The sequence below is a fragment of the Bombyx mori genome, chromosome 5 (genome assembly GCF_030269925.1).
Source record: "Bombyx mori chromosome 5, ASM3026992v2".
In the NCBI taxonomy this organism is placed as follows: domain Eukaryota; kingdom Metazoa; phylum Arthropoda; class Insecta; order Lepidoptera; family Bombycidae; genus Bombyx; species Bombyx mori.
Window position 1 is genome coordinate 7,046,587 of NC_085111.1, and position 15,213 is coordinate 7,061,799.

At 36.0% G+C, this 15,213-nt stretch overlaps 1 protein-coding gene across 1 annotated transcript; it reads right to left on the reverse strand.

Annotated features, from left to right (window-relative positions):
• Window positions 1–11,636: 11,636 nt before the first annotated feature.
• On the reverse strand, window positions 11,637–14,939 carry Or-12 (olfactory receptor 12). Its single transcript, NM_001111359.1, is given in 5 exon segments — window positions 11,637–11,702; window positions 11,788–11,943; window positions 12,953–13,054; window positions 13,559–13,661; window positions 14,185–14,939. Coding segments are annotated over 5 exon segments (1,182 nt in total).
• Window positions 14,940–15,213: the final 274 nt, after the last annotated feature.

Genomic DNA, 15,213 nt, shown 5'->3' on the forward strand with positions numbered 1-15,213 from the left:
GTCTATGGGCTCCAGTAACGAATTAACACCAGGTGTGCTGAAAGCTCGTCCATCCATCGAAGCAAAAAAAAATTAGAAACAATTGCAGAAAATATTAAATATTAAAGTATAAAATTTCTATTTTCATGTGTTTTCATTCTCATCTCACGAAGTTCGTCAGCCCGTCTATAGTATTAAAAAAAAAAAGAAGACTCGGCTCATTTTTGGACGCGAATGAATATCAACATGAATACTCCTTAAGCTTGGATGTAGGTTAATTGCAGGAACCGTTTTTTTTATTAAATAGGGCGCAATTAGTGGAGGTGACGCTCGCCCAACCACAAAATGACCGAGGAATCTTTTCTAATTAACAGGCTCGGTACAGAAGCCATTAAAACACTTTTGAATTCGTACATGATTCTACAAAATTTAACTTTATATTTATTAATAATAAAATTTTCACGATATATTGAATTATTACGATAGTTATAGGCCATTACATGAAGTTAATTTATGGATCACTGTAATCATTTTTGTAATGATTTCTGCCATGAAGCAGTAGTAATGCTCGGCTTGAAGGGCGGGGCAACCGTTGTAACTGAGACTTTAGAACTTATATCTCAAGGTGGGTGGCGCATTTACGTTGTAGATGTCTATAGGCTCCAGTAACCACTTAACATCAGGTGGGCTGTGAGCTCGTCCACACATCTAAACAATAAAAATATCAGCGAAAATACATGATACGTCATTTCTAAAAAGTTTTAATTTTTATTATAATTTCATTATCACTGATGTTTATAAAGTCTATAGACTTAGCTACTTTCGCTTCTCCTTTCTATCTTTATTTTAAACTAGCGACCCACCCTCGCTTCGCTTCGGAAACATGAAATTTTATTATAAATAGTTGAGTCCCGCGATGTTACCCGCGGTTATTGTCGTACCGCGGGTGACGCCGCGGGGCGAAGCTAGTCTGAAAAAAGTAGCCTAAGTTACTCATATCATCAGCTACCTGTCAGTGAAAGTCCCGTCAAAATCGGTCCAGTTGTTCCAGAGATTAGCCGGAACAAACAGACAGACAGACAGACAGACAAAAATTGTAAAAAATGTTATTTTGGTGTATGTACCGTATATATTAATATATTCATATGCATGTAGTAAAAAGCGGTTATTTCAATATTACAAACGGACACTCCAATTTTATTTATATGTATAGGTTAGTGAACTTTCAAACTGTCAAATCTGAAACGCAAAGACATCAAAAAGAAAAAAAATACCACTTTTCATAATCAAAATTGTATTCTGTGCCTTAGTTTTTTTTCTGGTTACGATGCTAGTTTACCTTTTCCAGCCGCAATCAATTGCCCACAGTCGCCGCCTCGTATGTAAATATTCACTCATAAATTGAATACTGAATTTTGTCGATATAGTTTTGCTGTTTTCACAAATTTATCACGCATATTTTGTGGTAACGTTGTGGACAGTATGTTTCGCCCATGAAACTATAGTGGAAATAGAAACAAATGCTCTTTTTCTCATTTCATTTTGTAAAGAACCTTGCAACACGAATTATTATTATTACTTCAATGTTATGAAATTCGTCAATGTCGGAGATTATATCTAACACAAAATCAAACTACTGATACATCTCTATTCGAACTCTTTAAGCCTTATCTCAAAAATAAAACGTTGAAAGCTGTCAGGTATAATTATATATACTAGAGGTCCCGCAGTTGTCGAAATTCAACTATAATTAATTGGAATTGTATAATAATAAGTTTGTACACTATTATGATTGTATTTTATACTTCTATAACACAAATTTCCGTAACACACAAATTTCTATAACAAAAAAACTCAAAACCGACGCGAAGACTAACTCAGCCTGAATATGAATATTTCCAGAATAAAACCGAACCAGAACTTACCCCCACTGAAATAAAGAATACAAGTTCAGAGGCACAATGGGAGTCATTTAAATCTAAGATCGTAAAGGCCCTGGAATCTATGAATATAAAGTCACAGCCAAGGAAAGACTGGATTTCAGATGAAACATGGATTAATATAGGAAAGCGGAAAGAGTTGAAGAAAGGCGTGAGATCAGTCGATAATGTGGACGAGTATACTACGCTCTCCAAACTAATCCAACGACAATGTAGAAGACACAAAAATTACTACCTCGAGAACATATGCACCGAAATAGAACACCATGCGGATCAATATCAGACCGGCGATCTCTTCAGAAAAATTAAACAAATAACCCGTAAGTTCAAACCATCCTCATGGGTGATAGACGACAGAGAAGGCAATCCCATCCACGATATTGCAAAAGTCACAGAAAGATGGAGGGAGTACTGTGAAGAACTATATCAGGACGAGGACGCTAGTTGTGGTATCATCCATGATCCCGTAAAAGACCCAGAACCAGGTATACTTCGCTCTGAAATAGAAGAAGCTATTAGGAAACTCAAGAGAGACAAAGCTCCAGGTCCTGACCAAATCACAGCAGAAGTATTGAAAGGCCTGGGTCCAAATGGAGTGTCAAACCTGCATAATATCTGCAACACAATCTGGCAAACAGGACACTGGTCTAAAGACTGGATGCACTCGTCTATATTGCCTCTCCACAAAAAGGGCTCAGTGCGCAATTGTAGCAACTACCGAACGATAGCCCTTGTGTCGCACGCTAGCAAGATCCTGCTCCACGTCATAAACAGCAGACTAAAATCGTTCCTTGACTGGCAGATACCTCAGGAGCAGGCAGGTTTTGTTAGGGGGAGGGGCACAAGAGAGCAAATTCTTAACTTGCGACTCATTGTAGAGAAATGCTACGAGTACAACACACCTGTCTTTATGTGCTTTGTAGATTATCAGAAGGCCTTTGATTGCGTGAAATGGGAGAAACTGTGGGAGATCCTAAGTGAAACAGGAGTTCCGAGTCATCTTGTTATGTTGATTCGCAACCTGTACGAGTCGGGGTTTGGGTCTGTCTCTATCGAAAATGCCACTTCAAGTGAATTTCGCTTCCAAAAAGGAGTCCGGCAAGGATGTGTTATCTCACCTATTCTCTTCAATATATATGGGGAATATATAATGCGCCAGACTTTAGAAAACTGGGAAGGAGGCGTTAGAATAGGGGGGGTTCAGATAACGAACCTGAGATATGCCGACGACACCACACTTCTTGCTTCATCTGAGGCGGAGATGAAGGAGCTTCTGGACAGATTAGAGGCTATAAGCCTAAACATGGGACTAGCAATTAACAAAAGCAAGACCAAGCTGCTAGTCGTAGACCGCTTCTCGTCCACTCAGCGTACGGACCTTTTGGCAGAATACGAGGCCGTGGACCAGTTCGTCTACCTTGGTTCTGTGATCACGGATAAGGGGAGCTGTGAGCCTGAAATACGCCGACGAATTGGAATGGCTAAAACAGCTATGACGCAGTTGAGCAAAGTTTGGAAAGATCGTAATATTTCGAATAGGACTAAAATACATCTTGTGCACTCACTGGTCTTTCCAATCGCTCTCTATGGAGCAGAAACATGGACCATAAAAGCTGCTGACCGAAACAGAGTTGATGCTTTTGAAATGTGGTGCTGGCGCCGCCTATTAAGGATTCCATGGACAGCCCACCGTACGAACATCTCGGTCCTACATCAGCTTAAAATGGAGAACGCTCAACGCCTGTCTGCCACCTGTCTGCAACGCATAATGCGCTACTTTGGCCACGTTGCCCGCAGAGGTGTAGACAACTTGGAACGTCTGATGGTCACTGGGAAAGTAGAAGGAAAACGTCCTAGAGGCCGGAGCCCCAAACGTTGGTCCGACCAGATCTCCGAGCAAACCAGCGGACCACTTAGCGCTGCACTACACCAGGCAACTGACCGGAACCGATGGAGGCTGACAGTAGACAAGCTAAAACGGAGTCACGATCCTCAGCAATGAGGGAGCGATGGAGAAGAGAACACAAATTTCGCCAAGACTACAAACAATATTTAATCTATTCTCAATTTGACCACAGACGTCAAGAACAAAAGTTTGACAATAAATAGTATGCATACGTGTGTGCGTTCAATACATGGTATGTAGTGTGTGTAATGTTTTCTTTATTGATTTAATGTATCTTTTATGCATTATTTTAAAAAAATATTAGCATTGTGCACTTGTTCTCTGTATTCTCTATACCTAAATGTGGAAAATTTCATACTCCTACGTCCGCGCAATTTTCGTAAAAAGGGATACAAAGTTTTTGCTTCACGTATTAATATATAGATAGCATTAGATGCATACATTAAATATGTTATAGCATTTGAGCTCTTACTCAGAATATGTTAATTATTGACAAAAAAATTCCAATATCTGCTACAAGTACAGTGCCGTACATAACATGATTATGTGATTACTTACTTACGGCGATAACTACATTACGTGATTCTGTTTGTTACAAAAATCAAATTGGTTAGGAAATGCCTCACAGTGAAGGTACCGGCTATGCCTTAAACGATTGAAATTACGCTGAAATATCAAAGAGACATAAAGACAGATAATTTTCTTTTGCAAAGAAAACAATTAGACACAGCACCAGTTATTAGTATCAATTTTCATGATATTAGTTCCTTTTGATGGTTCAACAATTACTTGCTTTACAAGAAAAACATAAAATAATATCAGTACACCTTTAGTGATTTATGTAGACATGGAGAATATTAGTAAACAATCCACACTAGTATTTTAATGCGAAAGTAAGTACGTTTGTTTGTTGCGCTTTCGAGTATTGACTATTCAACCGATTATCAATTTTGCAGATAATAATATTATAATATCCCGAATGATAATGATGAATGAAAGCACGGGATAAACTAGTAAATTTATAGATGCAAAAGTCTTGTTCGACCTTTCAGCGGGTCACCTATCTCGATGTAACTGGTGGTAGGACCTCTTGTGAGTCCACACAGGTAGGTACCACCACCCCGCCTATTTCTACCGTGACGCAGTAATGCGTTTCGGTTTGAAGGGTGGGGCAGCCATTGTAACCATTCTGAGACCTTAGAATTTATATCTCAAGGTGGGTGGCGCATTTACCTTGTTAGTTGTCTATGGGCTCCAGTGACCACTTAACACCAGGTAGGCTGTGAGCTCGTCCAGCCATCTAAGCAATAAAAAAATATCCAAAAAATGTAGGCAGCGGCTTGACTATGCTCCTGGCCTTTACGATGTTCATGGCTGACGGTGACCACATACCATAAGGCTGGCCGTACGCTCTTCTGTCTATAATAGCAATAAAACAGAGGGAGCTGCCATGGCATAGGCATAGTTAAACCTTTGCCTATTCACAAGGATTATTCTAGCACTTTTTTTGAAGAAAGCTATCTCATACCGCGGGTAGCATTCAGAAACTATAAATAAAATATTATACATAAATATACACATTACCAGTGACGTTATAAAAAAGAGGTATAATGATTTTCGACATATTTTTAAGCACATCTATCATTTCAAATTGACAAGCACAAATTTTAATTACGATTCACTGGCTCATATGTGAAATGATATTCAGAAAATATGTACCAGAAGCAAAAAGTATTTACAAACAAATACTCTTCTACGTTCTCGCATTAGTATAATTTTTTTTTTTTTCGAGTCAGACATTTCGAGTGTATACAGAAACATAATAAAGTGGTGAAAATAACAGAGCCCTTGCATTCTGAAACCTTGCAGGTAGCGTCAATAGTGTGTATAGAGAATTTTATTCTGTTGATGATGTATGCCCCCGAGGGTTCGTTACGTAGTTCAGATCAACCCTCGTTCCCTATGGAGTCTAACACTTTTGTTTTATTTCTTGATATACAATTTACAATATTTGTGACTATACTGAGACCTTAGAACTTATATCTCAAGGTGTGTGGCGCATTTACGTTGTAGATGTCTATGGGCTCCAGTAACCATTTAACACCAGGTGGGCTGTGAGCTCGTCCACACATCTAAGCAATAAAAAAATTTAAAAAAAACTTGAAAATATCGAAAAGTTTTTCTAAAATTTAACGTTAGTGCTGTACGAACACACATACCTTATAAATACTGACTTCAAAATTAATACTTAATACCTTAAAAATTTCCTATTTACTAGCTTAAATTTGAAACTCATAAATTAACACAAAAAACAAACTCAATATTATTCCAACAATTAAGCCAAATCTGACGAAGCTCAAACTATACATTCTAAAATTTCTCAAACATAAGTGACAGAGTATGCCCCAATTACATTTAAATAATAAAAATACAGACAAAACATTACGTTTTTTTCTATTAGTCGGGTAAATATGCTACAAGTTCAAATTAACATGTTATAGCAAAAATAATTACAGAAGGAAGTTCTTGGTAAAGATTTGGAAATAAATTCCCGACGATTGTTACATAATTCTGAAGCTGAAACTAACTTTAAAACTTTCTATTCGAAGTCGAGCATTGTTAAGTGGGTGCTTAAATTTTAAATATTAATCATTCTTGTTTATCCGAATTGGGAAAGTAGCCACGTTGAACAGACAATTTGAATTTTTAAACAGCCCGTAGATGCTGATTAATCCGGCACGGCCTCCGGGAATTTCGCTAGCCATAATAAACGTTTCAATATGCAATTCAACTTGTAATTTCTGAGCGTTAATTGAGGAAAGTCTTTTCATTCAAAACTCCTTTGTTTCGCATTCAACTGTTTCGAATAGAACGAATAATTCTACGACGACTGTCAAAATCTGTTTGTCAGCTGTTGTTTTGAAATTAGTAAATTACGAGTAATCAAACTTACTAAACAAAACATATCATAAATATTGAATCAAAAATTTTGTAACGCTACCATCGCTGAAACATTAATTTGATGAATCCGCACAAACGAAGTTTAATTGACAGCACGCGTTAATTACACACGGAATAACGGTACTTTGTGGAAAACAGTATTTTGAAATCATTAGTAGCAAATATAAATAAACGATCTCCTGTTTGTTTTCTGTTTAGAGCTTGTTCGGAGCTTGAATTGTTTTCTGTTAAATTAAGACTTTTATACAGGAGCGAAGTATTTATTTGTGAAGCCGCTGTAGGCTTTAAATGGTTTTTTTTATTGCCCTTGTAGGCAAACGAGCATACGACCCACCTAATGGTGAGTGATTACAATCGCCCATGGACTTCAGCAATGCCAGGGGCAGAGCCAAGCCGCTGCCTACCGTTAAGTACTCTCCACAAGCCTCGTTTGAAGAAGGACATGTCTTAGCGCTCAGGAAGCACCGTGGAGGGGAGCTCATTCCCATTGTAGGCAGCGGCTTGGCTCTGCCCCTGACATTGCTGAAGTCCATGGGCGATTGTAATCACTCACCATTAGGTGGGTCGTATCCTCGTCTGCCTACAAGGGCAATAAAAAAAAATCCGGATGGTACGTGGTAAAAAAGATCGCACCAAGAAACGCACTGTGGATGAACGCAGTGGCTCCTGGTAGTGTGGATATACTCTACTCCGGTGGCGAGCGGTGAGATGGTAAAAACGAGATGAAGGGATCATCTCAACCAATTCCTCACAGCACTCCCCATGGAACATACTGTACAAAATACAGAGAGAAGCGAAGTCCCTCCGCAGACCCAATTACGATTTTATTTGTCAATTTCATACCTAAGTCAAACTTTATTAATATCAAACTAATCACTTATCACTATACAATTTCCGAGCATCATAATGCTCAACCAGGACTTAGCTTTGAGAAATGTTATTATAAGTTGAACAAATCAACCCGCAAAAACATACTTCTGATTTTATCTGCGACAAGTAAAGATTTCTAGTTGATTCATCCTTAAACATAAATGTACATCGGTTTTTTATTACTAATATAGGTCAACATCATTTTATTCTTAGCAATCTCGACATTTTCCCACAGATAGTGTTTAGTATTTGAGGTTCTTTGAAGAAAGATATTTCCGGAGCACGCACACTCTGGTAATGACGAAGCTCATTAACAGTACAAGTAACTCAGAGCTCTTGTCTAACTGTTAATAAAATAGGTACAAAGATATTTTGCTTGAAAATTGTTCTCCTTTTTTTCGAGAAAAGGAATTAGGAGCATTAAATAATACACTTTCTCAGTACGTTGTTCAGATTTTGGGAATATTTTCTTTACGATAAATTAATCAATAAGCCCTAGGACTACAAAAAACAACGATAAATCGGTGATTTGAAGTCTTTTGCTACCCAAATTATTAAAATGGATTAAAATTATTAAACGGATAGTTGGGACTCCTTTTTTACCATTGATGATACGTGAACTTATGGTTCACCTGATGTCGGTGACTAATTACCCTCTCTTATGGATATTAGCAATGCCAGAGAAACAGGAAAGTTACTGTTTAATGCTATGTTGCTGCCGAGCATCGTCGCCACGATGTTCAGCAGCGACAGGTCCTCTCCCATGATCGGGACAACGGCTTTACTACTCTTTTCAGAATTCTTTAGGAACAAGATTCTGTACTTTATACCAAGCTTATAATCTCTCATATAGCAATCTATATATTATATAAAAATGAATTGCTGTTCGTTAGCCTCGCTAAAACTCGAGAACGGCTGTACCGATTTAGCAAATTTTGGTCTTGAATTATTCGTTGAAGTCCAGAGAAGATTTAAAAGGTGAGAAAATATAAAAAAGCTCGGAATTATATAAAAACAAACAATTTTGTTTTTCCTTTGATGTGTCCCCTTGATGTGTCTTTTATTTATCGAGTGAGGCACTACGAAGTCTGCCGGGTCAGCTAGTTTAGAATAATAATAAGAAACTGGAAGAAAACAGCAATTACAGTACTTACAAGAAAGAAACGAAATAGTTTCAATTAAGACTACAATATTTAGAAAGCTATATTAAAATACAAAATAATAAATAAATTCATTCATTCTATTACTATTTAACATTACTCCCTGGCCAGCTCTATTCTCCTATTGTTTGTCGTAAAACTCTATTTAGCACTGCTAATGCTAATTGTTTTTTCTTTGGCACTAAGCACCAGTTCCGTGTAATGAGCGTGGTCATTAGCAACAACGTTTTACAGTCAACGTATTCCCGGAGTGACGATGCGCCAACATCCCTTTGCTTAACTATGCAAATAGTTAAAGTTTCACCATTGTTTTTACTCTGTACTGTACTGTAGCTTTGCACAGTTATACGATTATATATACCGTTTTCTGAGCTCTAAATACATACACACAAATTATATCCTTTCTACACTGTCAAAGATCTAAAATGTTTAATTAATCCTTGAAGTATTTTCCCGGGATAAATAAATACTCGCTAGTTCATAAGCAGCCTTCTGCTTTGTAAAGCCGTTGATATGTAAAATCAGGAACCAGTAAAACACACTGTCGTATTTATTATGACAGATATACCGGACATTGCTCAGATATACCGGACATTGCTCAGATAAACCGGACATTTACTGGTGGTAGGACGTCTTGTGCGTCCACAAGGGTAGGTACCACCACCCCGCCTATTTCATTTCTTTTTTTATTTCCCTTGTAAGCAAACGAGCATATGGCCCACCTGATGGTGAGTGGTTATCGTTGTCAATGGATATGGAATTCAGCAATCAGCCAGGGGCAGAGCCAAGTTGGTGCCTACAAAGTTTCTGCTATGAAGCAGTAATGCGTTTCGGTTTGAAGGGTGGGGCAGCCGTTGTACTGTTAAAACTGAGACCTTACAACTCACGTCTCAAGGTGGGTGGCGGCATTTACGTTGGAGATGTCTATGGGTTCCGGTAACCACTTAACACCAGGTGGGCCGTGAGCCGTCCACCCATCTAAGATATAAAAAAAAACGTCATTTGCCATGATTAAAATTATCATATTTATTAATTCAGGCTATTAATTGTATTTCTATGAAATTTTTGATTTGTAACTCGATGAAGGGAAAAAACATTTAAAAAAGACATATCTATAGGACTTAGCCTCCAAGAGAATAAGTGATATAGTTTTTTTTTTCCTACCTTCTTCTAGTAACCCTAAGAGGTTATACTAGCTTCACCGAATGATGATTTAACGGATGATTTCTTTAAATCACCAGTAAATAGAATTAAGTTTTTTAAAACAAAACTCTACCTAATCACTTAATCTTGCCAGATTGTATTGACAACACATACCACATGGAATACTAAGAAACATTTTTTTACATGTATGCAGTCAGGCAAAAATTAGTCAGATCTACAAGCACTAAATCTAGTATCGAACTCATGTTAAGACTTCCGGGTACTTAAAATTACTATGTTAAAATCATAATATTTTTATCATATTCACACACAAATACATACAACACCACAAATTACGATTTTTTTTTTTATTGCTTAGATGGGTGGACGAGCTCACAGCCCACCTGGTGTTAAGTGGTTACTGGAGCCCATAGACATTTATTACGTAAATGCGCCATCCACCTTGAGATATAAGTTCTACGGTCTCAGTATAGTTACAACGGCTGCCCCACCCTTCAAACCGAAACGCATTACTGCTTTACGACATAAATATGCAGGGTGGTGGTACCTACCCGTGCGGACTCACAAGAGGTCCTACCATCAGTATCGTATGTAAATTAAGATATCTTAATTGAAAGAGATTTATAAAATATTTCAATTAACTAGGCAATGATGAATGATAAACAAATAATTTATAATCAGCCTACAAATAATTTAAAACTCATTAACACGTTTTCACACACGAATAATTCATCAACATATAGAGGATATAATTATCGAAGCACAGTATGACTGGCGTCGATATAACCCCATTAGTTATTTTAATTGACGACTATTTGAATTTGACCTGTTAACGACATTTTACAGCAGGTGGCGCCACATTTAACGAGCTCTCTGTAAGATGGTAGTCATAACTACAGGAATAAAATGGCTATGTGTAGAATAATTAAATAGGAATTGAATAAATGAACAGAAATAATAAATACTCAATTAATTTTTTCATCACCTAGTGCTATTTAATTGATTTATTTATAATAAATATAGTAAATTCAAGTGATTAGCGATTAGTACATTCAAGCGGTTTCGCGTAACTGATTTACTTGATTTCATAATAAAAACATGAAATCATTCCCATAACAAAAATATGTATTCAGCATTAAAAACATTTTTTTACGCTACATTTGTTTAAGTTCTAATGCCTATGTTTCAGATTACAGCGCTAACTTGAAGCTTACAATTTGTCTTAATACTAAAGAAACAGAAACAAAGTATATGTTACAAAATAAATTAGTGTTTATTAGCCAAAGTGCAACTACACTAATTCACCTGTGAATACAGAACACACTAAGTTCTTAATTTTCAAAATTTTCATTACCTATATGACGCCATTTAGAAGTAAAATCTGCGACAAACCAACCATAGATCATAAAATACAGTATAGATACATAGATTATCCACCTCATAAGCTGTGTCGTGAGAAGTGCAGGATTATTATTATTACTTTTTTTTAATATAAATGTTTAAATCATTTACTTGTCACAAAAATAATGATTTAAGTTAATTTGAATAAGATTCGCTATATCTACATAATTTTCAAGTGTCTCTTTGTTGGCTTAAAGGCTTACAATCGAGGCCATTAAAAAAACAGAAAAATATATATTTTGTAGACAGCTTTTTTCAGTTTACTTCGTCAACTTGCAATTGTCTAATGAGAGTAAAGAATGAATAAGTTGTCTTCATAATCTGAAATTAAAAGATTAGAATAATTTTGACCCTGTACCATAATTAATTAAACTAGAATCACTATTTGAAAAAGTGTAGAACTTGCCGAAGTAAAAGTGTCCAAGCTCAATGTGAATATTTTGAGACCTGTTATTCTGACTGGTGTTTTGGCTCTCTCGACGAACAGTATCAAGCTGCGCTTAAACAATTTTGATCTTGGTATCCATTCGCAGCTGTAAGCCGCTGACATTAGTTCACCACACTAAAAAAAATTAATGTGTACTTTGTTGAAAGGCTCATTGATATTGAATACTCCGATTACATGTGTATGTGGTAAAAAAATATACTTCTTTGTGACCGTTTTTCATTTTATTCGTTTTAACCCTAAACTTGTAATCTAATATAATTTCTGTAGACTTTTACTTAAGTAAATTCAGAACGAAAGGTGATTTCATGTAATAATAACATTTTACATTACAATTGATACTTTAACCTCGTGTCTAAAGGTGGAGGGCAGCATTCACATTATGGTATCTATGGGCATCGACAAGGAAACAGCTTCTGAGCCGTGGGCTCGTTCAGCATACGTATATGCAATAAAAGTACTACAAATATACACTGCAAGCAATACTTATGCACTTAGGAGCATAATCAAACAATTAACACCAAAAATATTTTACAAGATAGTGACTCTTACCAGGAGTCGAACCTGCGGAGTTTCTCCTGTAATGAGGATCAGCAACTACTCGACTGACGAAGTGACTAAAGTAAGGAAATAAAATGTACGACTCTACTAAATTCTGCTTCGTTCGTTCTGCTTATTCAATTCAGAATAAAAAATCATCTTCTTGGCCATTAAATAAATTGAAGATTTTAGCAACAAAGTTTAAGCCAATATAGATTATTCAAAAGCTTTAAAGTATGAACCATCAATGTCCCAATGATGATTTTATATAAAATGGTTTTAATAAACAAAACAAATTTGTCGTTAGCCGTGACTGTACTCACTATCTTTAAAGAATCGTATACTTTTGGAGAAAGTGCTAGACAAATAAGAAACATCGAGATCCTACAGTTTTTTTTCAATCCACCGACGCGTACTGCTGGACAAAGGACTTCTCCAAGAATCGCCATAATAAGCAGTCTTCCCGCGACTTTTAGCAGGTCCGCCTCTTGGGAGGAATACCCACGTTGCGCTTTCCGGTACGAGGTCGCCACTTGAGAACTTTTGAGGTCCTACAAGTAAAAATTGAAAAAAAAAATGTAGTTACCTCAAAACTGATTTGAGTTCCCATCCAAGACGGTACAAAAATTTGCATAGTCATTGTTGTTAAGTAGCTGAACATGAAAATTGCTGTTTCCGTATTTGAAGGCTATAAAAAAAATGATGTAATTGTGGCCTCGAAAGGCCCACTCTCTTCTCCAGTGTATGCGGTATTTCGCCATTACGTCTCTGTCTATAGTACATACAACTGAGTGTTATACTATAGACAGAGAATTTCAATGGTAGTATGGCGTATTAGTAATAAATACGAATGAGTTACGAGTTGATCTATTTCATTGAAAATATTATTGTTACATATTATTGTTGCTCCTGACTCACCTCTTAAGGTGGTAACGGAGCCTATCGGCATCAATGACAATAAAAATGCCGCTACCCATCTTGTGATTTGAGATCAAGTATAGATTCTATTGCAATTTCATTATAGGCCATCCCATCTTTCGAGTAGGATTGCTTGGCGCAAAAATAGTCCGAGTTATGATGTTTACCCGTCGTGACTTATAAATGATAATAATTCATAATAGCTACTACAAGAATCCAATACACGTTTTATCTGTAAATATTCAATAATACTAAATTATTCATAAAATTTTACCATTGCAACAAATCCACATAATCCGACGCAGATTACAATTGACGACATTCCTAATTGTACAAATATCGTTATGTTTAGTATATCCTGGACAATGGCGCAGTACCTGTTAATAATATTTGGTATAAACTTTCCTCCTCCTTCCTAATATTTAGCATAATTTGTTTACATGGTATTGACCATTTGTATCCGTTTCCGAAGTTAAACAAGCATTAACGACCAACACTAAATCTATTTAAGCAGGCAAAGACAACAGCTCATTGCCTTTTTTTCCTCTGTTTGTCAAGTTGTCTGTTTGTCTGTTTTTTTTTTTAAAGAAAAAGAAAACTACAAAACCAAGGGTAGAGAAAATGTAATACATACAATTAATTGCAAATGTTAAGTTAAAGTGTAATTATCGGTTATTTATAATCGAATTTTTGTAGCCTTCTTCTTCCATCTTTTCCTTTTTAAATATGGGATTGAAACACTATATCCAATTAGTAAAATACACATTTTGGCACGTATTTATTTCAGGACTATTTTGTTGAGAATCAGTAACAAAAAACGCAACCTATCTTCCTTTTTTTCCATATAGAGTATTAATTACTTGCGGTTTTCAATTAAAATATCAGATTTTATGTACTCACTTTAGAATGATCTCGTAATGCGTCAGATACTTTCTCAGCCTTTCTATCTGCATATCATCCCTCGACTTTAAGTCCAAGCCATTTTCAAAGTCATTTAGCTTAAGATTAACAAACTTCGTCTTCAAAATCTGTAGTTGGCCCACAGCCATCCACAACATTCCGCAGTTGAATGTATCGAGGTTAAGATTGTTCACCATTTGATTGTAAATTCCGAACGACTGATAAATGTACCAGATGACAAAATATTTATTTCTCAATTCATCACTCATAAAGTAAAATTTGCATACAGGCAGCCCTAATTCGATTTTCCAGATTAACATTTTTATCAACGGACCAATAACCAGCATGAAACATGACAAATTAGATGTCACTGCAACAATTCTCCAATAAATGTAGTAAAAATCGGTTTTTCGTTTCATTATCTCTTGGCTATTTTCATCATTAGGCTTGAACTCTTCGCAATCTAACAGATCGAATATCACCAAAATTTTCTTTCTCATAATAAACATCATTAGAATTTTGGTCACTGCGACTAAATGGTTGAAATAGAACATTGTCTCTCGAACTAAAGTTTCCAGCTTGCGAGGAGTGTGAATGAGATTGAGTGTCAAGAAAATGTCGTATACAAATAAACTGGCAAAAAGATAAAAAACTGTGTAAGCCATGTTATATTTGGATGGTGCAGATTTACCCCATAATCCAAGAAATTTCCAAAATATGAAATTCAAACTGAAAACGTCCGTTATTCGTGTCATTTCAATTTAACTATTTCATTGAAATGTATTAGCCAGCGGCTTTATACCTTTTAAAGAATAGAAATTAAAATTTAAGGACAATAAAATTTCTTCTTTTCACAAATTACTTGTTTCAACTAATTGTTGTTTTTTACTTATGTATGAAGTAATAACACATCTGAAAAGGGGTTACGCACGTATTAGTAATAGAACCTTTCAAAAATGTTGGAATTTTGAATGGTGGCACTAAATTATTCATTTTATACGCTAGAGGTTTTTTTTAATTATTATTGAA